A 19,281-nucleotide genomic window follows, 5' to 3' on the forward strand; every position below is an offset into this window, starting at 1 on the left:
AAACTTGATTTCTTTTTTGAAATACATGCGTAATACAATAAAGTTTCAGATTAACTAAAGTTTAATGAAATTAGCTTTTACTCTTTTAAAATATAATCGAATAACTAACGCAAACGGCTGTTGCGAATATCGATTGGCGATCGAAGGGCTATATAAGGGACCCCCAGCACCCATCAAGGTAGTTCACAGTTTTCTCTGAGGTACCTTATAGTCAAAGCTATAAAAACCAAAATGTCGAATCTATTTGCTTACATATACACTTGGTGCTGGCATTTTGTCCACAACTCAGACGACGCGAAGAAGTTGCAAAGGCCTAATCAGCCGACGCAGAACTTGAACGAATTACTCGTGGATATCGATTTCGAACCTGATACACGAATGAATTCGAACTACCAGATTAATCAATCAGACTATCCAACTAACCAGACTGCTAGCCATACACAACCCATGGCTCAGTCTGGTATCCCGATTCCATCATGGGTTACATTACCTCTCCAACTGGTGCTGTACCCAGTAATCCCGATGTTTGAGAAAGTACGTGATCTACTAACGTACGAAACGACTAATAGCCATACTCAACCAATGGCCAACTCAAATCTCCTGATTCCTTCGCTTCCGCCACCTGCCCAACCGGTGGAGGAACCAACATTCCTGAACAAACACCTTTTATTTCTTCTTATAATATTTTTATGTTTTCAATTAGCTAAATATATAATAGACATTTTATATTTTATTTTTAAAATATATGTTTTTTTTTACATATTAAACGTATGTTATAAGTTCTATATTAATAAATCATCCCGTCAACAAAGCTCAAAGGACTTAAAGGGGGAGGAGTTAATTAGAGTAGAGTAACAAGTTAGAGTAACAAACTTACAAATGTGTTTGTAAATCTGGATGGGCGGGTTATTCAAAAACTTCGGCAGGAGTTAATAGTGCGGGTCAAAATTTCGAAAAATAATAAATGAGAGAACATCATGTCAATCTTAATGACAATTATAACATTCCTGTGATCATTTAATTCGTACACAACAAACTCGATTCGCTGATAGCATCACCTATCAAGAATTCTTTTTCCAGATGTTAGTAGTAACTTTACTTTCCCTCATTGTGAAGAAATAAACATCACCCTAATCAGGTAGTCTAGAATATTGCATCATACAAATAGGGAATGCTTCCACACACAGCCAGTGATAAAATCGTGATAAGGTAGCGCGTCAACTTGTCATCAAAACAAAAAAATTACAACTAAACAAGTACTTACTAAACTAATTAACAGATTCCTTCGGAACCCTGCTAGTGAAGGCTGAATTGATTTTTAAATGATTTAAAATTGAAATAAACTCTATGTAGATGCGGGCGAAGGCGAGTTGATCATTCAGCTGTCGGTTCGTTGTCGAATTTTCCCAGAATAACAACTCGTGATATAACAATTTAAAGATAAGGCGAAATTTAAGTGAGTGGTCAACGTTTGTATATTGTAACATTGAAGTAACAGCTTTAGGCTTTAAGCCTACAATAAAAAAAGAAGCATGTAGAACTCTAAATGTGTGCAGATAAGCGATCAGGTATGCAGTGCAACAAAGCTTTGGATGACGGTGATGTGAAGGTATTATGTGGACCAGCCGCAGTGAACTCAACATAATTTTTTAACGACCATATTGTGGAGGATAGGCCGATTGGGGAGCAGACTGGGGAGTGTAGGATGGAGCTGGAGCTGAATAAGCTGGGGCCTGGTAAGATGGAGTTTGGGCTTGGTAGGAAGGAGCTGGAGCTTGCTGGTAGGAAGGAGCTGGGGCAGCATAAGATTGTTGTTGAGGAGCTCCATAGCTGGACTTGGGCTTCTTAGCGGCCTTTGGTACGCCATAGTTGCCCTTTGGTTTCTTGGCTTTGGGGGCTTTAGGAGCTTTGGGGGCACCGTAACTGGACTTGGGCTTCTTGCCTTTTGGGGCTCCGTATGACTGTTGAGGCTCTTCGTAATACTGTTGGGGGGCTTCATAGGACTGAGCTGGTGGGGAGTAGGAAGGAGCTGGAGCATTGTATTGAGGTGAAGGAGGACTGTAAGAAGATGCTGCTTGTTGGGTCGGGTACGCCTGTTGAGCAGGTGGTGAGTAGGAAGGAGCAGGTGGGCTGTATTGAGGAGCAGGTGGGCTGTATTCAGGAGCAGGAGGATTGTATTCAGGAGCGCCGTGGTGAGACGTTTCTTGGGCCTCATACTGTTGAGGAGCTTGGAAAGATGGTCCAACTTCATAGGAAGGAGCAACAGGCTGGGCATCGTAAGTTGGGGCCGATTGATGATGATGATCATGGTGCTGAGCCGGTTGAGCATCATAAGTTGGAACTGCTACTGGGCCACCATGAGCTGCGCCGGCATCGGGAGTGTGAATAGGAGCAGCACTGTGGTGTCCGTGATCGTGGCTGTGGTCATGGTGTCCGTGATGTCCATGATGTCCGTGTCCATCCGCTGTAATTAAGAGAAAGTTATTTGACCCATTTCATAATATTGGACAGATTGTAAGTCAGCAGGTAAGAAGTACAACAGACACATCTTCCGCTCTGTTATTAAGAGCTCATTTCACTAGTGGAAGGCACTTTGGATTTTCCCGGATTTTCCAAAGTATATTTTCCCTTTTTGAATAAGTTATACCTGCAGTTACCAGAGAACTTTATGGCATATCCAAATTTCATTGCCTGCTGGGCTACAATTAACACACTGAACAGGGTTTTTCCGGAATTCCAGGGTTTTTTTTTAGCTCAATATACGATCATCAATAAACTAAATACTAATAATAAATAATAATTTGAAAAATTAAACAATAATTACGTGATCGTTTTTCGCGGTTGAGTTCGGCGAGGGAAGTGGCCAGGAGAAGGCAAACTACGAGGAACTGGAAAAAATAATACATAAATTAATGTTACATGTACTTAAATTAGCCGGAGAGATGAAAAATTTAATTAAAGCTTACAGATTGGCTGATTGTCATGATTGCTTTAGCTCGAGCTGCTGCTTTTGCTGCTGCTGGAAGTGTAGTGTGTGTCTTTTGAACGTCGAATTCGACTCTTATATACCCAAAGTAGCAGCAGCAGGACTATACTCGGTGGTGGTTGGATAATGAGGAGAAAAGAAGAGAAACTAAGCGCAGCATAACTGCCAACACAATTAAAGTAAACATCTGATCGGGGGAAAAAAAGATGGAACAAAAAAACCCTAAGAAAAAAACAAACATTCCACCTGTTGAGGCTCTTCGAAACAATGGGCGGCGACCACAACACAACTGGGCGGAACCAACTTCGTATATATACATTCAGTATTGTATCTTATCCTTATTCAATATCTTGTACTTTCTTCCTTATAATTTCTATATATATCGTCTTCATTTAACTCTCCTTGAGCTTTTTTTGTTCGTTAGAATTCCGATAGATCCGCGAATTTCCCCTTCAGAGGGGAGAAAGTGCTTTTCTCTTATTGCTGGTTCGTCCACCTGTTTTACTTCCTCAAGAAAAAATACCCAACATATGCCGTCAGCCCAAATGCTAAAAATTCAGATATAGTGAGAGCTGTTTATTAAGGAAGCGCATATTTACCTTGCATTCAAATGGCACAGATGCCGACTTGAATGTTCAGCGAATGGAAGAAACTCCATGCATTGATTCCATTTCCCACAGTGATTAGCACTGCAATATTATTAATTCATAGACAACTAACCTAAATTTTTCCCCATTAAAATTGGCTGTCAATTGACACTACCGTAGCCGCTCTATGTGTTTTTAATCTCTGGTGGCGAATTATGGGACTAGGCGTAGAGGAATGTGAAGATAGCAATAAAAACTTACGCTCCATCCACATTCTTGAAATTATCTTTTGGATGCGGGCTGCTTTGAGCGTGCTTATCTCTAAGAGATGAATCAAACACGTATACGTATATATGAGATGTTAGATAAAAGTTTAAAGCAACTATACGATCGCGCTCGTACGGATTGCAATTTTAGTCTGTGTGTTACACGTATTCATGAACAAGTTGCATCAGCCTAAGAGACGAGTTACAGTAACTTACGTGCTGTATTTAGTCTGTGCCAAGATGTTTAATTTGCTATTGCCTCCCATCAACACAGCAGCGTTAGGTGCTACCTAATGAAAGCTCTTACAACTTATTGTAATTAAGTATGCAATTCAATTTTCTTAATATTTCATGTTAGTTTTAAATTTAAATTGCCATTCCTCGCGGCATTGTAATTTCAGTAATAGTTTTCTAAGCTGATTTATGTTTCTCGTTGATTGCGTCATCTGTCTGTTGCATTTCATACAAATGTATGTGTAATTAAAGCAGGAATTTCATCCGGCAATTATGAATTCGCAGTGCTCCAAGTTCCTTTTACTTCTTTTCTCTGCTGTGCTCATGACAGAATCCAAATCCAGAGAAATTTATATTTCCGTAAGTAAAATCGAAGGCGATATTATTTACGAACTTTAAACTTCATTTCGTTTTCTGATGCTGTGCTATATTGTCACGTTTCAATAACGTGGCAATTAATTAGTTTCCAGAACAGACATTTGGCTGTTCCAGAGCCGACGTTTCCCATCGATTCTGATCCTGGGAAATCGACGATTCTTTGACGCTCGACAATAACAGTTCTTAGAAACGAAACGACGTTGAACAAGCATACAAAAAGGGGAGCATGTTTCTCTAGTTTTTAGTTGTTGTCCACTAGTCTTGTCTGTGTGTCGGTGGTGGAGTCGCGACCTCCAGTCTGTTTTCTTCTTTTTTTGTGAAACAGCTTTAAGTCGCGCTTTCCAACCGAACGTGTTAGCCCTTCTCCCGTGACATTTGGTGGAGATGCAGGGTAACCTCTAACACTGTTCGGTTTTAACACTGTAACTTGTGCCTTTGCGTTCCGTTTTCCTGTGTTTGTCGGGGTCTGTTTCCCCTGGTGAAAGAATGGCCGAACGAGGAGCTCGCGCTGCCCGACGTGCTGCCGTTGCCGCAGTAAACCCAGATCGCCCCGAAGACGTTGAACACCATCATCACCAAGGACCTGCACAACGAATTGGTGGTATTGCCCGTGAGGAAAATCGGGTAAGAAGAAAGGAACGTGAGCCACCTCTTTTTCGGGGAGAAGCGCATGAAGATGCGGTGGATTGGCTGTCGAGATACGAGGAGATTGCTCATTATAACGAGTGGAATGTTGACGAGCGGCTGCACAATTTTGGGATCCATTTGGAAGGAGTAGCGCGGAGATGGTATTTGAGTCTTATACCAGCCCCACTAACGTTTCAAGATCTTCGGGCTCGATTCTTGGTGGCTTTTAAGCCCCCTAATTATGATCTGGACTTGGAAACCAAACTTCGCTCCCGCTATCAAGAAGAACACGAACCTGTCATGACTTATTGTCACGATGTGATTTACTTGTGTTCCCGCGTCGATAGAAATATGGGCGAGGCCCTTAAAGTACAGCATCTTTTACGCGGTTTGAAACGCTCTCTTGTCCAAAAGGTTTATCCCTTCCTCGACCCCGAAGTTCATACCTCCCAAGATTTTATGCGGTTGGTACAAATTCAATGCCAAGCTGACTTGTTGGCCAATCAACCACCGTTAGTGTCGCCATCTACACCTCCAGCAGTATTAATGATACCACCACAGCCATCCATTCTACCACAAGCCTCCCCGTTCGTTACTGAAGATAGATTAAAGGCATTCAAAAAAGAATTGGCAACTGAATTTCGATGCGAACTCAGTTCAACATTGAGTAGCATGAGGAAGGAAATCAGCAATGACGTTCGGGACGTTTTACGAGAGAGCCGGAATCCAAAACCTTTTACGAGCAAACGTTCTCGGGACGGACAACCGATATGTCGGCAGTGCCACCAGCCCGGCCATATTGCGCGTGAATGTGACCAACGAAAGTGTTTTAAGTGTAACCTCCCCGGTCACCTTGCAAAAAGCTGCCCTACTCCTTCATCCTCAGTGAAACCGTCAAACTAGCGGCGGTGGTTGAGCGGGGTGACACCACCGATTCCGTCTTCTCCATTCCCCAACTGGATCGTACTAAATTAGTATTGAAGAATGTCTTATTTTCAAATCATAATGTGGAGGCCATCGTGGATACCGGTTCTGGCGTTACTGTTATTTCCCCCAACCTTTGTACAGCTTTAAAAATCCCAATAAGAAGATGGACTGGACAGGACGTGGTTTTGGCTGATGGTAAAAGAACGCGCCCAAAGGGTATGATTGATGCAGAATTTACAATTGACCACCGTCCTGTTACTGTCTCGGCTCTTGTGTTTGACATCAACGGATATGATTTGTTGCTGGGAAATGATACTCTTCGTCAACTTCAGTCAATCCAGGTTGATTACTTTCCCGACATGGCTTCCTTAACAATAGGAGATCCAGACTTTATGTGTAATAATAAAGAAAATTATGTTTTTTGTAACAAATCCTGTATGGTGCCTGCTCATACTATGATCGTCATCCCAATCAAACATGCACGGAGTCCTAAAACGGGTGCTGAAAAACTTGAAATGATAGAATTTTCTCCAAAAGTCATGAATGACAAGGGATTGTCAATTGGAAGATTTTGTTACTCATCTAGAGCCCCACCTGAAACTGTTCAACTTATAAATTTCTCCGACTCTCCCCAGTGGATCCAAGAAGGAGTGGCCTTGGGAAAGATTTTCGAAGTACAGGAAGCATCCGATACCTCAGTGGCAAAAACTGAAACAGAAGCCCTCAATTTCGATCGAAGTATTAATCAAGATTTACCCCTGGTCGATCGAGTGAAATTCAAGAATTTGCTGGGCCGATACTCTTATTGTTTTTCCGCTCATGATGATGATCTCGGATCTTCTAATTTGGTCCAACATCGGATTGATATCGGCGATCACCTACCGACCCATCAAGCACCGTATCCCAGCTCATGGAAACAACGAGAAATAATAGGTACCCAAGTGCAGCGTATGCGTCGAGCGGGAATTATCGAGCCCTCCCAGAGTCCCTTCGCTGCTCCTGTGGTTTTGGTACGAAAACCTGATGGGTCATGGCGATTCTGTGTTGACTACCGAAAACTGAATGCGATCACGGTCAAAGATGTGTACCCTCTTCCTCGAATTGACGATGCCCTGAGCCGGCTGGAGGGGTTCAAGTACTTTTCGATCATAGATCTCCAGAGCGGCTATTGGCAAGTACAGATGGAACCAAGCGATCGAGAAAAGACCGCCTTCATCACAGCCGACGGTCTTTATCAGTTTCGAGTCATGCCTTTTGGCCTTACAAATGCCCCAAGTACGTTTCAGAGAATGATGGATGTTATGTTGGCCGGTCTGAAATGGAACACTTGTTTGGTTTATCTCGATGATATAGTGATATTCTCCGACTCAATCTCACAGCATTTACAACGTCTAGAAGTTATCCTGCAACGTTTGGCGCAAGCCAACCTAAAACTGAAACTGAATAAGTGTTCTTTCGCCGCCACGCAGTTAAAAATTCTTGGCTATATTGTGAGCGGAAATGGTCTTTCCCCTGACCCTTCAAAAGTTAATGCTGTCCAAGCTTTTCCCACCCCCACCACCGTAAAAAATGTACAGAGTTTTGTCGGGTTATGCTCTTATTACAGGCGGTTCATCAGAGATTTTGCCGTCATCGCCCGGCCGCTCACTGAACTAACCAGGAAAAATCAAATTTTTCGATGGACGGCCGAACACGAGACCAGCTTCCGCTCCCTTCAAGCTGCCTTGACGTCGCCTCCTGTTTTAGGACATCCTGATTACCGATTACCAATGGAGATCCACTGCGATGCATCTGATTGCGGCATTGGCACTGTTCTCGTGCAACAACAGACCGGCGGAGAGAGAGTGTTGGCGTACGCCAGTCGTCTTTTGAGTCACGCTGAGTGCAACTATTCCATCACGGAAAAGGAGTGTTTAGCCCTCGTTTGGTCCACCCAAAAATTTAAGGTCTTCATTTGGGGCATCAAACTCAAGGTAGTGACGGACCATCACGCCTTGTGTTGGCTAATGCGAAAACGTGATTTAGCTGGGCGGCTAGCCCGCTGGAGCCTCCAATTACAAGATTTGGACATTGAAGTCGTTTATCGAAGTGGCCGACTTCATACGGACGCTGATGCACTTTCTCGTCACCCGATCGACCCACCTGAACCTGAAGCCGAAATTCCTATGTTGTTGATTAGTTCGACCACTCATTCCAAGCCAGCTGTGATCCAAACGTTGCAACTTGAGTGTGATTGGTGTAATCCGATTATACAGGGACTAAAAGATGAACATCCGTGTCCCCGAGTTCGCCGTCTAATTCGACATTTTGCTCTAAAAAAAGATCTCTTATACCATCGAATCGAATTGCGCAATGGGCGCGCTTACCTCCGATTGTGTCTACCACCCACCCTCCAAAAACAAGTCTTATTAGCGTGCCATGATGATGTCACCGCTGGACATCTTGGTGTGACCCGGACCCTAGCCAAAATTAATCAACGCTTTTATTGGCCGAAAATGATCCAGAGTGTCAGCCAATACGTTCGATCCTGTGAAGATTGCCAGACAAAGAAGAAGCCCAAGGAACGCCCGGCGGGATATCTAGAACCCGTCCAAGCCAAGCTGCCATTTGAGAAAATCGGAATCGATTTGATCGGACCGTTTCCACTCTCTACTCTTGGGAATCGCTACGTCATTATCGCCGTGGATTATTTAACCAAATGGGTGATCGCAAAGGCCATTCCAACGGCCACTAGTAAGGAGGTGGTTGACTTTTTTGTACGGCGAATTGTCCTTCAACATGGCGCCCCCATTAATGTTATCTCCAACCGCGGTAAATGTCTAACTTCCAACTTCACGAATGAGCTTTTCCGAGCATTGCAGTCAAATCATCTCGTTACTACGGCTTACCACCCCCAATGCAATGGACTTGTTGAGAGGTTTAATCACACCTTTGCCGAGATGATTTCAATGTTTGTGAATTCAAAGCATTCCAATTGGGACGACGTGATCGACCATGTCGTCTTTGCGTACAACACCAGTAAGCAAGAATCAACTGGAAGAACCCCTTTCCTTCTGTTGTATGGAAGAGAAGCCCTCCTACCCATCGACGCAGCTCTCGGTAATAATCCAAACCCTGACGCCAATCATATCCAGCTTTTACAGCAACTTCCCGCTCTCCGAGAAAAAGTGATAAGGCGTCTAGCGTGGATTCAGCATCGTCAAAAGAAGAGGTATGACAAGCGCAGGCGTCTGAAGTCCTATTCCATTGGAGATTTGGTGTTAGTGTATCGACCTCTGCGCAAAAAAGGACGTTCAGAAAAATTGTTGCACTCCTACCATGGTCCTTTCCCTATTGTTAAAAAGCTGTCGAACGTTACTTATGTGATCAAATGCAAAAATTCCCGTAAAAATAACCTTGATCGAGTTCATGTATGCAGCCTCAAGCCTTTCCATCCCCGCCCGTCAAATCAAAACATAACCTTCCCATCCTGTGACCCTGTTTTATCTACAGAGAAAGGAAAGTCGAGGACTTTGCCGAAATCTCGAGAGCGGTCGGTAGTGAAAGGAAAGTCGAGGACTTTGCCGGAAATCCGGGAGGAGACAATTGTGAACGGTCGGAACCTCTCGGACAATTTCACTGACAGAGGCGAAAAAGAGTGTATCCCAAATCAACCTCAAATCCCTTCTATGGCTCCTAAACCCCCCCGTGTTATTTATGATAATTTGCGATCCAGACGAGAATTAAAAACTGTTGATCGACTTGGAATTACAAAGTAATCATTATGTAAACGTATTTTTTAATGTGTGATATTCGTGTGTTTAGATCAAGAGCCTCGTGGATGTATTCACCTTAACCTGGAAAACGTCGAAACTTAATACATGTCAGTTACTAATTAATTATTCTACCCGCTTTTTCCTTACTCTGATAGATACCAAGCTAGCCATCTGAGAGCTCTCCATCATTGATGTCAGTAATGCCATGATCGGGACGATCATTTACGTGGGCGGGGAAGATGTCACGTTTCAATAACGTGGCAATTAATTAGTTTCCAGAACAGACATTTGGCTGTTCCAGAGCCGACGTTTCCCATCGATTCTGATCCTGGGAAATCGACGATTCTTTGACGCTCGACAATAACAGTTCTTAGAAACGAAACGACGTTGAACAAGCATACAAAAAGGGGAGCATGTTTCTCTAGTTTTTAGTTGTTGTCCACTAGTCTTGTCTGTGTGTCGGTGGTGGAGTCGCGACCTCCAGTCTGTTTTCTTCTTTTTTTGTGAAACAGCTTCAAGTCGTGCTTTCCAACCGAACGTGTTAACCCTGTCACGGGAGAAGGGCTAACACGTTCGGTTGGAAAGCGCGACTTAAAGCTGTTTCACAAAAAAAGAAGAAAACAGACTGGAGGTCGCGACTCCACCACCGACACACAGACAAGACTAGTGGACAACAACTAAAAACTAGAGAAACATGCTCCCCTTTTTGTATGCTTGTTCAACGTCGTTTCGTTTCTAAGAACTGTTATTGTCGAGCGTCAAAGAATCGTCGATTTCCCAGGATCAGAATCGATGGGAAACGTCGGCTCTGGAACAGCCAAATGTCTGTTCTGGAAACTAATTAATTGCCACGTTATTGAAACGTGACATCTTCCCCGCCCACGTAAATGATCGTCCCGATCATGGCATTACTGACATCAATGATGGAGAGCTCTCAGATGGCTAGCTTGGTATCTATCAGAGTAAGGAAAAAGCGGGTAGAATAATTAATTAGTAACTGACATGTATTAAGTTTCGACGTTTTCCAGGTTAAGGTGAATACATCCACGAGGCTCTTGATCTAAACACACGAATATCACACATTAAAAAATACGTTTACATAATGATTACTTTGTAATTCCAAGTCGATCAACAGTTTTTAATTCTCGTCTGGATCGCAAATTATCATAAATAACACGGGGGGGTTTAGGAGCCATAGAAGGGATTTGAGGTTGATTTGGGATACACTCTTTTTCGCCTCTGTCAGTGAAATTGTCCGAGAGGTTCCGACCGTTCACAATTGTCTCCTCCCGGATTTCCGGCAAAGTCCTCGACTTTCCTTTCACTACCGACCGCTCTCGAGATTTCGGCAAAGTCCTCGACTTTCCTTTCTCTGTAGATAAAACAGGGTCACAGGATGGGAAGGTTATGTTTTGATTTGACGGGCGGGGATGGAAAGGCTTGAGGCTGCATACATGAACTCGATCAAGGTTATTTTTACGGGAATTTTTGCATTTGATCACATAAGTAACGTTCGACAGCTTTTTAACAATAGGGAAAGGACCATGGTAGGAGTGCAACAATTTTTCTGAACGTCCTTTTTTGCGCAGAGGTCGATACACTAACACCAAATCTCCAATGGAATAGGACTTCAGACGCCTGCGCTTGTCATACCTCTTCTTTTGACGATGCTGAATCCACGCTAGACGCCTTATCACTTTTTCTCGGAGAGCGGGAAGTTGCTGTAAAAGCTGGATATGATTGGCGTCAGGGTTTGGATTATTACCGAGAGCTGCGTCGATGGGTAGGAGGGCTTCTCTTCCATACAACAGAAGGAAAGGGGTTCTTCCAGTTGACTGGTGTTGTACGCAAAGACGACATGGTCGATCACGTCGTCCCAATTGGAATGCTTTGAATTCACAAACATTGAAATCATCTCGGCAAAGGTGTGATTAAACCTCTCAACAAGTCCATTGCATTGGGGGTGGTAAGCCGTAGTAACGAGATGATTTGACTGCAATGCTCGGAAAAGCTCATTCGTGAAGTTGGAAGTTAGACATTTACCGCGGTTGGAGATAACATTAATGGGGGCGCCATGTTGAAGGACAATTCGCCGTACAAAAAAGTCAACCACCTCCTTACTAGTGGCCGTTGGAATGGCCTTTGCGATCACCCATTTGGTTAAATAATCCACGGCGATAATGACGTAGCGATTCCCAAGAGTAGAGAGTGGAAACGGTCCGATCAAATCGATTCCGATTTTCTCAAATGGCAGCTTGGCTTGGACGGGTTCTAGATATCCCGCCGGGCGTTCCTTGGGCTTCTTCTTTGTCTGGCAATCTTCACAGGATCGAACGTATTGGCTGACACTCTGGATCATTTTCGGCCAATAAAAGCGTTGATTAATTTTGGCTAGGGTCCGGGTCACACCAAGATGTCCAGCGGTGACATCATCATGGCACGCTAATAAGACTTGTTTTTGGAGGGTGGGTGGTAGACACAATCGGAGGTAAGCGCGCCCATTGCGCAATTCGATTCGATGGTATAAGAGATCTTTTTTTAGAGCAAAATGTCGAATTAGACGGCGAACTCGGGGACACGGATGTTCATCTTTTAGTCCCTGTATAATCGGATTACACCAATCACACTCAAGTTGCAACGTTTGGATCACAGCTGGCTTGGAATGAGTGGTCGAACTAATCAACAACATAGGAATTTCGGCTTCAGGTTCAGGTGGGTCGATCGGGTGACGAGAAAGTGCATCAGCGTCCGTATGAAGTCGGCCACTTCGATAAACGACTTCAATGTCCAAATCTTGTAATTGGAGGCTCCAGCGGGCTAGCCGCCCAGCTAAATCACGTTTTCGCATTAGCCAACACAAGGCGTGATGGTCCGTCACTACCTTGAGTTTGATGCCCCAAATGAAGACCTTAAATTTTTGGGTGGACCAAACGAGGGCTAAACACTCCTTTTCCGTGATGGAATAGTTGCACTCAGCGTGACTCAAAAGACGACTGGCGTACGCCAACACTCTCTCTCCGCCGGTCTGTTGTTGCACGAGAACAGTGCCAATGCCGCAATCAGATGCATCGCAGTGGATCTCCATTGGTAATCGGTAATCAGGATGTCCTAAAACAGGAGGCGACGTCAAGGCAGCTTGAAGGGAGCGGAAGCTGGTCTCGTGTTCGGCCGTCCATCGAAAAATTTGATTTTTCCTGGTTAGTTCAGTGAGCGGCCGGGCGATGACGGCAAAATCTCTGATGAACCGCCTGTAATAAGAGCATAACCCGACAAAACTCTGTACATTTTTTACGGTGGTGGGGGTGGGAAAAGCTTGGACAGCATTAACTTTTGAAGGGTCAGGGGAAAGACCATTTCCGCTCACAATATAGCCAAGAATTTTTAACTGCGTGGCGGCGAAAGAACACTTATTCAGTTTCAGTTTTAGGTTGGCTTGCGCCAAACGTTGCAGGATAACTTCTAGACGTTGTAAATGCTGTGAGATTGAGTCGGAGAATATCACTATATCATCGAGATAAACCAAACAAGTGTTCCATTTCAGACCGGCCAACATAACATCCATCATTCTCTGAAACGTACTTGGGGCATTTGTAAGGCCAAAAGGCATGACTCGAAACTGATAAAGACCGTCGGCTGTGATGAAGGCGGTCTTTTCTCGATCGCTTGGTTCCATCTGTACTTGCCAATAGCCGCTCTGGAGATCTATGATCGAAAAGTACTTGAACCCCTCCAGCCGGCTCAGGGCATCGTCAATTCGAGGAAGAGGGTACACATCTTTGACCGTGATCGCATTCAGTTTTCGGTAGTCAACACAGAATCGCCATGACCCATCAGGTTTTCGTACCAAAACCACAGGAGCAGCGAAGGGACTCTGGGAGGGCTCGATAATTCCCGCTCGACGCATACGCTGCACTTGGGTACCTATTATTTCTCGTTGTTTCCATGAGCTGGGATACGGTGCTTGATGGGTCGGTAGGTGATCGCCGATATCAATCCGATGTTGGACCAAATTAGAAGATCCGAGATCATCATCATGAGCGGAAAAACAATAAGAGTATCGGCCCAGCAAATTCTTGAATTTCACTCGATCGACCAGGGGTAAATCTTGATTAATACTTCGATCGAAATTGAGGGCTTCTGTTTCAGTTTTTGCCACTGAGGTATCGGATGCTTCCTGTACTTCGAAAATCTTTCCCAAGGCCACTCCTTCTTGGATCCACTGGGGAGAGTCGGAGAAATTTATAAGTTGAACAGTTTCAGGTGGGGCTCTAGATGAGTAACAAAATCTTCCAATTGACAATCCCTTGTCATTCATGACTTTTGGAGAAAATTCTATCATTTCAAGTTTTTCAGCACCCGTTTTAGGACTCCGTGCATGTTTGATTGGGATGACGATCATAGTATGAGCAGGCACCATACAGGATTTGTTACAAAAAACATAATTTTCTTTATTATTACACATAAAGTCTGGATCTCCTATTGTTAAGGAAGCCATGTCGGGAAAGTAATCAACCTGGATTGACTGAAGTTGACGAAGAGTATCATTTCCCAGCAACAAATCATATCCGTTGATGTCAAACACAAGAGCCGAGACAGTAACAGGACGGTGGTCAATTGTAAATTCTGCATCAATCATACCCTTTGGGCGCGTTCTTTTACCATCAGCCAAAACCACGTCCTGTCCAGTCCATCTTCTTATTGGGATTTTTAAAGCTGTACAAAGGTTGGGGGAAATAACAGTAACGCCAGAACCGGTATCCACGATGGCCTCCACATTATGATTTGAAAATAAGACATTCTTCAATACTAATTTAGTACGATCCAGTTGGGGAATGGAGAAGACGGAATCGGTGGTGTCACCCCGCTCAACCACCGCCGCTAGTTTGACGGTTTCACTGAGGATGAAGGAGTAGGGCAGCTTTTTGCAAGGTGACCGGGGAGGTTACACTTAAAACACTTTCGTTGGTCACATTCACGCGCAATATGGCCGGGCTGGTGGCACTGCCGACATATCGGTTGTCCGTCCCGAGAACGTTTGCTCGTAAAAGGTTTTGGATTCCGGCTCTCTCGTAAAACGTCCCGAACGTCATTGCTGATTTCCTTCCTCATGCTACTCAATGTTGAACTGAGTTCGCATCGAAATTCAGTTGCCAATTCTTTTTTGAATGCCTTTAATCTATCTTCAGTAACGAACGGGGAGGCTTGTGGTAGAATGGATGGCTGTGGTGGTATCATTAATACTGCTGGAGGTGTAGATGGCGACACTAACGGTGGTTGATTGGCCAACAAGTCAGCTTGGCATTGAATTTGTACCAACCGCATAAAATCTTGGGAGGTATGAACTTCGGGGTCGAGGAAGGGATAAACCTTTTGGACAAGAGAGCGTTTCAAACCGCGTAAAAGATGCTGTACTTTAAGGGCCTCGCCCATATTTCTATCGACGCGGGAACACAAGTAAATCACATCGTGACAATAAGTCATGACAGGTTCGTGTTCTTCTTGATAGCGGGAGCGAAGTTTGGTTTCCAAGTCCAGATCATAATTAGGGGGCTTAAAAGCCACCAAGAATCGAGCCCGAAGATCTTGAAACGTTAGTGGGGCTGGTATAAGACTCAAATACCATCTCCGCGCTACTCCTTCCAAATGGATCCCAAAATTGTGCAGCCGCTCGTCAACATTCCACTCGTTATAATGAGCAATCTCCTCGTATCTCGACAGCCAATCCACCGCATCTTCATGCGCTTCTCCCCGAAAAAGAGGTGGCTCACGTTCCTTTCTTCTTACCCGATTTTCCTCACGGGCAATACCACCAATTCGTTGTGCAGGTCCTTGGTGATGATGGTGTTCAACGTCTTCGGGGCGATCTGGGTTTACTGCGGCAACGGCAGCACGTCGGGCAGCGCGAGCTCCTCGTTCGGCCATTCTTTCACCAGGGGAAACAGACCCCGACAAACACAGGAAAACGGAACGCAAAGGCACAAGTTACAGTGTTAAAACCGAACAGTGTTAGAGGTTACCCTGCATCTCCACCAAATGTCACGGGAGAAGGGCTAACACGTTCGGTTGGAAAGCGCGACTTAAAGCTGTTTCACAAAAAAAGAAGAAAACAGACTGGAGGTCGCGACTCCACCCAAATGTCACGGGAGAAGGGCTAACACGTTCGGTTGGAAAGCGCGACTTAAAGCTGTTTCACAAAAAAAGAAGAAAACAGACTGGAGGTCGCGACTCCACCACCGACACACAGACAAGACTAGTGGACAACAACTAAAAACTAGAGAAACATGCTCCCCTTTTTGTATGCTTGTTCAACGTCGTTTCGTTTCTAAGAACTGTTATTGTCGAGCGTCAAAGAATCGTCGATTTCCCAGGATCAGAATCGATGGGAAACGTCGGCTCTGGAACAGCCAAATGTCTGTTCTGGAAACTAATTAATTGCTTTTGGCTGTTCCAGAGCCGACGTTTCCCATCGATTCTGATCCTGGGAAATCGACGATTCTTTGACGCTCGACAATAACAGTTCTTAGAAACGAAACGACGTTGAACAAGCATACAAAAAGGGGAGCATGTTTCTCTAGTTTTTAGTTGTTGTCCACTAGTCTTGTCTGTGTGTCGGTGGTGGAGTCGCGACCTCCAGTCTGTTTTCTTCTTTTTTTGTGAAACAGCTTTAAGTCGCGCTTTCCAACCGAACGTGTTAGCCCTTCTCCCGTGACAATATTTAGTGCGCTGAAAATAGGCCTTGCAAAGCCGGCGAGTATTGCATGGAATCGTACTGTGAACGATGCATCCCTTGCGAGTCCCTTTATCATCGTCAATCATCGTCGACGAATGGCGAAGCATCTTGCGCAAGAAACTCGACCGAATGCGGACCGTGTCTACCAGGGTATATACGACGCATTTCGTTTTTATTTTATTCATACCGTATAATAGCCTATAGAACCTTGTTCGAATTTTGACAGATACCAGAATCACAGTACAACCGACGGAAGCCCTTCCAGGGATTGTTTCCCTTTGATTCAAATAGCTGTTTCGACTAGTTCTATCGACTGGAAGTGGATTGTCGTATTTCTGTGGCTATCAATTATTTCCATTGGCCTCGTCGCAAGGAAATTCGATTTACGGAAATGTAAGATATGCCGTTAAATATTTAATCGCGTGTAAAAATATAGATGCTAATTATTAGCTGATTCATTCAGGTTGCACTCGTGTTGGCTCTGTCCTGGTGGTGAATAAGGAATCGGAGTCATTCACAAACAGAGCAGTAGTCCAGTCAGACGACACAGATTTTCAGGATTGAGCTGGGACTGACGACGAGGGAAAAAACCCTATTAACTATTATTGTGCACAAACAATCTGATTTCTTCTATAGGTATGTCCTCATGTAGGCTATAATATATCGTATTTTTTCTTTACTATTTCGTTTTTCTTACTTTGATTTGCCAAAGTTGCAATGCGAACACAGTTGTCGGTTGTTATATATATAGGCCTATATCTTGTTAACGATGTCTGTCAGTTATCTCTGGAAACGGATGTAACACATACACACACGTACGACTAGTGGCAGCACACGGAAGGGTATAGCAAAACAGAAGCTCTGCAAAATCAGCTGTTTCATTTCTCAGTTGTTTTCTATTATACATGTAATCCACTGTGTGCTTCTTAATATTTGATCGAATAACGTTTTTCAATTTGAGGACAAACTTACTGCGTATAGTACATTTTGGGACCGTGTAAAACTTGTCATCGTTGCATCCGGTTGCATCCCTACAAATAAGACAAAACTTAACTTTTCTCTTGTCGCTCGTTTGACGGATATAATACAACATTGATGCGACTGGCAACTCGTTTTGTCCACGAATGGTTCAAAGTCTGATCAGATTAATAAATTTGATATCTTGTACCAATGACAATGAGAAGCACCCACTCTATTAGGCTACTTGTGTCTTATCACATAGAATTGATAAGAATTTTACATCATTGCTACACACGGAGTTTTCCACGTTCGTTCGACTGTCCCCGTTACTTTTGCTTTTGTATTTATAGTTGCATGCAGTCGCAACTCAACAACGACAGCAGTCGGTGATGCTGTGCTGCCTTATTCTTCGTAACTCTTACAACTTATTGAAGTCATTAAATTTCAGGATTTGAGTTCGTTAAATAAAACTGTTCAGTTCTTCACGTTCACGGTATTGTAATTCCAATTAGTTTCTTCAGCTTATGTGAGCTAAAGTGGAATTTCGTGTCATCTTACAGAAATTTCAGTAAAAAATCATGCATTTGGGGTTCCCAGTTTTTCTCGTCCTCGTGCTCATGTCAGAATCCAGGTGGATTCCAGACGATCCGGTCCCCGTAAGTGACAATGATTCATCGCTAATCTGTTCGAATTTATGTCGCAATAAGTTTTAATATGGGCCTACTGAATTAATTTTGTTTCCTTTTCTGTCTGTGTAGTGTACTAATTATGAAGATTGTCAAGATGGAGAGTTTTGCTCCCATTCTTACTGTGAACGATGCATACCTTGTGAGACCTTTAATCGTCAACCAGCCAGTAATAAAGCATCTTGCGCAGAAAACTGGACAGAATGTGGACCTTGTCTAACAGGGTAAACTTCTGAAAGCCATTTAAATACAAATTGTTACGATTTCATTCCTGTCGGATATTACAACCTTGATTTTACAGATACAACTATCGTAATACAACTGTGGGTCACAGTTATCAATGTTACCCGTCGACGGACGAGCGCCCGCCGAATACAACTCCCGGCGAATGGCGATGGATAGTCGTATGGATATGGCTATCAACTATTTCCCTTATTCTCATCTTCATGAAATTCAATGTTTTCTATTGTAAGAAACTCTTGATCTAGTAAGGATGATAGCGTGTTAATAAGCTAAGTTTCAATTGTGTTCTACAGTTATTCGTACCGGTAGTTGTACTCGTACGAGTACTCGTAGTAGTACACGCACCAGCATCAAGCTTTAAACGATCAAGCAAACGACATGGATGATACGGTTCGGAATTTTAATTCGACAACACGGCCTTTGTAAGTATTCAGCTTTTAAAACATCGCAGTCTGAAGCCTATCAAAGATTCAAAGGCATAAATCGCTGATCAAATGTATCATTACGATTGTTTTTTCTTGTGTGCCAAAATATGTAAAGCCAATGTAAGAATTGCAAGCGACAACCTCATCGCAAACTGTGTAGTAAAAATGCGTGTTTCATGTTATTTGATTCGTTTCTTTTTTAATTTTGTATTTGTACTGTATTTCATTTGTCATTCATTACAAACTTAACACCATTTTGAAAAAGCCGCAACATTTATTCTTTACTGGACACCTAGTGGAGGAATTTTAAACTGCGCTATCGAATCATGATTGCTCGATGAGATGTTGTCGTCTGCGTTATTTACGCGTGGCGTTTGGTGTTGTTGAACATTGTTGTAAATGACCGAAGAAAAGAAACTTGAGATTGCTTTGATCTTATTTCACGGAATATTTGTTTTTAAGACTATGTAAAATGGA

At 43.5% G+C, this 19,281-nt stretch overlaps 2 protein-coding genes across 5 annotated transcripts; one reads left to right on the forward strand and one right to left on the reverse strand.

Annotated features, from left to right (window-relative positions):
* Positions 1-1,457: 1,457 nt before the first annotated feature.
* Positions 1,458-3,090, reverse strand: LOC124350725 (extensin-like). Its single transcript, XM_046801545.1, has 3 exons — positions 2,967-3,090; positions 2,825-2,888; positions 1,458-2,464 (listed from the first exon to the last, which is right to left on the reverse strand). Exons 1-3 carry the CDS (start codon positions 2,982-2,984, stop codon positions 1,650-1,652), a joined length of 897 nt encoding a protein of 298 aa, XP_046657501.1. The 5' UTR covers positions 2,985-3,090; the 3' UTR covers positions 1,458-1,649.
* An 810-nt stretch (positions 3,091-3,900) lies between these two features.
* Positions 3,901-19,058, forward strand: LOC124350810. 4 transcript variants are annotated; one of them, XR_006921117.1, is made up of 10 exons: positions 3,901-4,162; positions 4,326-4,433; positions 16,480-16,640; positions 16,717-16,883; positions 16,954-17,126; positions 17,801-17,943; positions 18,011-18,106; positions 18,209-18,360; positions 18,438-18,604; positions 18,673-19,058. XR_006921117.1 is itself a non-coding variant. In XM_046801640.1 (5 exons), the coding sequence occupies exons 2-5, from the start codon at positions 4,347-4,349 to the stop codon at positions 17,052-17,054; spliced, it is 516 nt and encodes a 171-aa protein (XP_046657596.1). In that variant the 5' UTR covers positions 3,940-4,162; positions 4,326-4,346; the 3' UTR covers positions 17,055-17,538. The 4 variants fall into 4 exon arrangements, 1 of the variants encoding a protein (XP_046657596.1); XR_006921118.1 differs by having other exon boundaries at positions 4,329-4,433; XR_006921119.1 differs by lacking the exons at positions 17,801-17,943; positions 18,011-18,106; positions 18,209-18,360; positions 18,438-18,604; positions 18,673-19,058 and adding an exon at positions 17,203-17,598 and having other exon boundaries at positions 3,920-4,162.
* Positions 19,059-19,281: the final 223 nt, after the last annotated feature.

Source organism: Daphnia pulicaria, chromosome 7 (genome assembly GCF_021234035.1).
Source record: "Daphnia pulicaria isolate SC F1-1A chromosome 7, SC_F0-13Bv2, whole genome shotgun sequence".
NCBI classification, from domain to species: Eukaryota; Metazoa; Arthropoda; class Branchiopoda; order Diplostraca; family Daphniidae; genus Daphnia; species Daphnia pulicaria.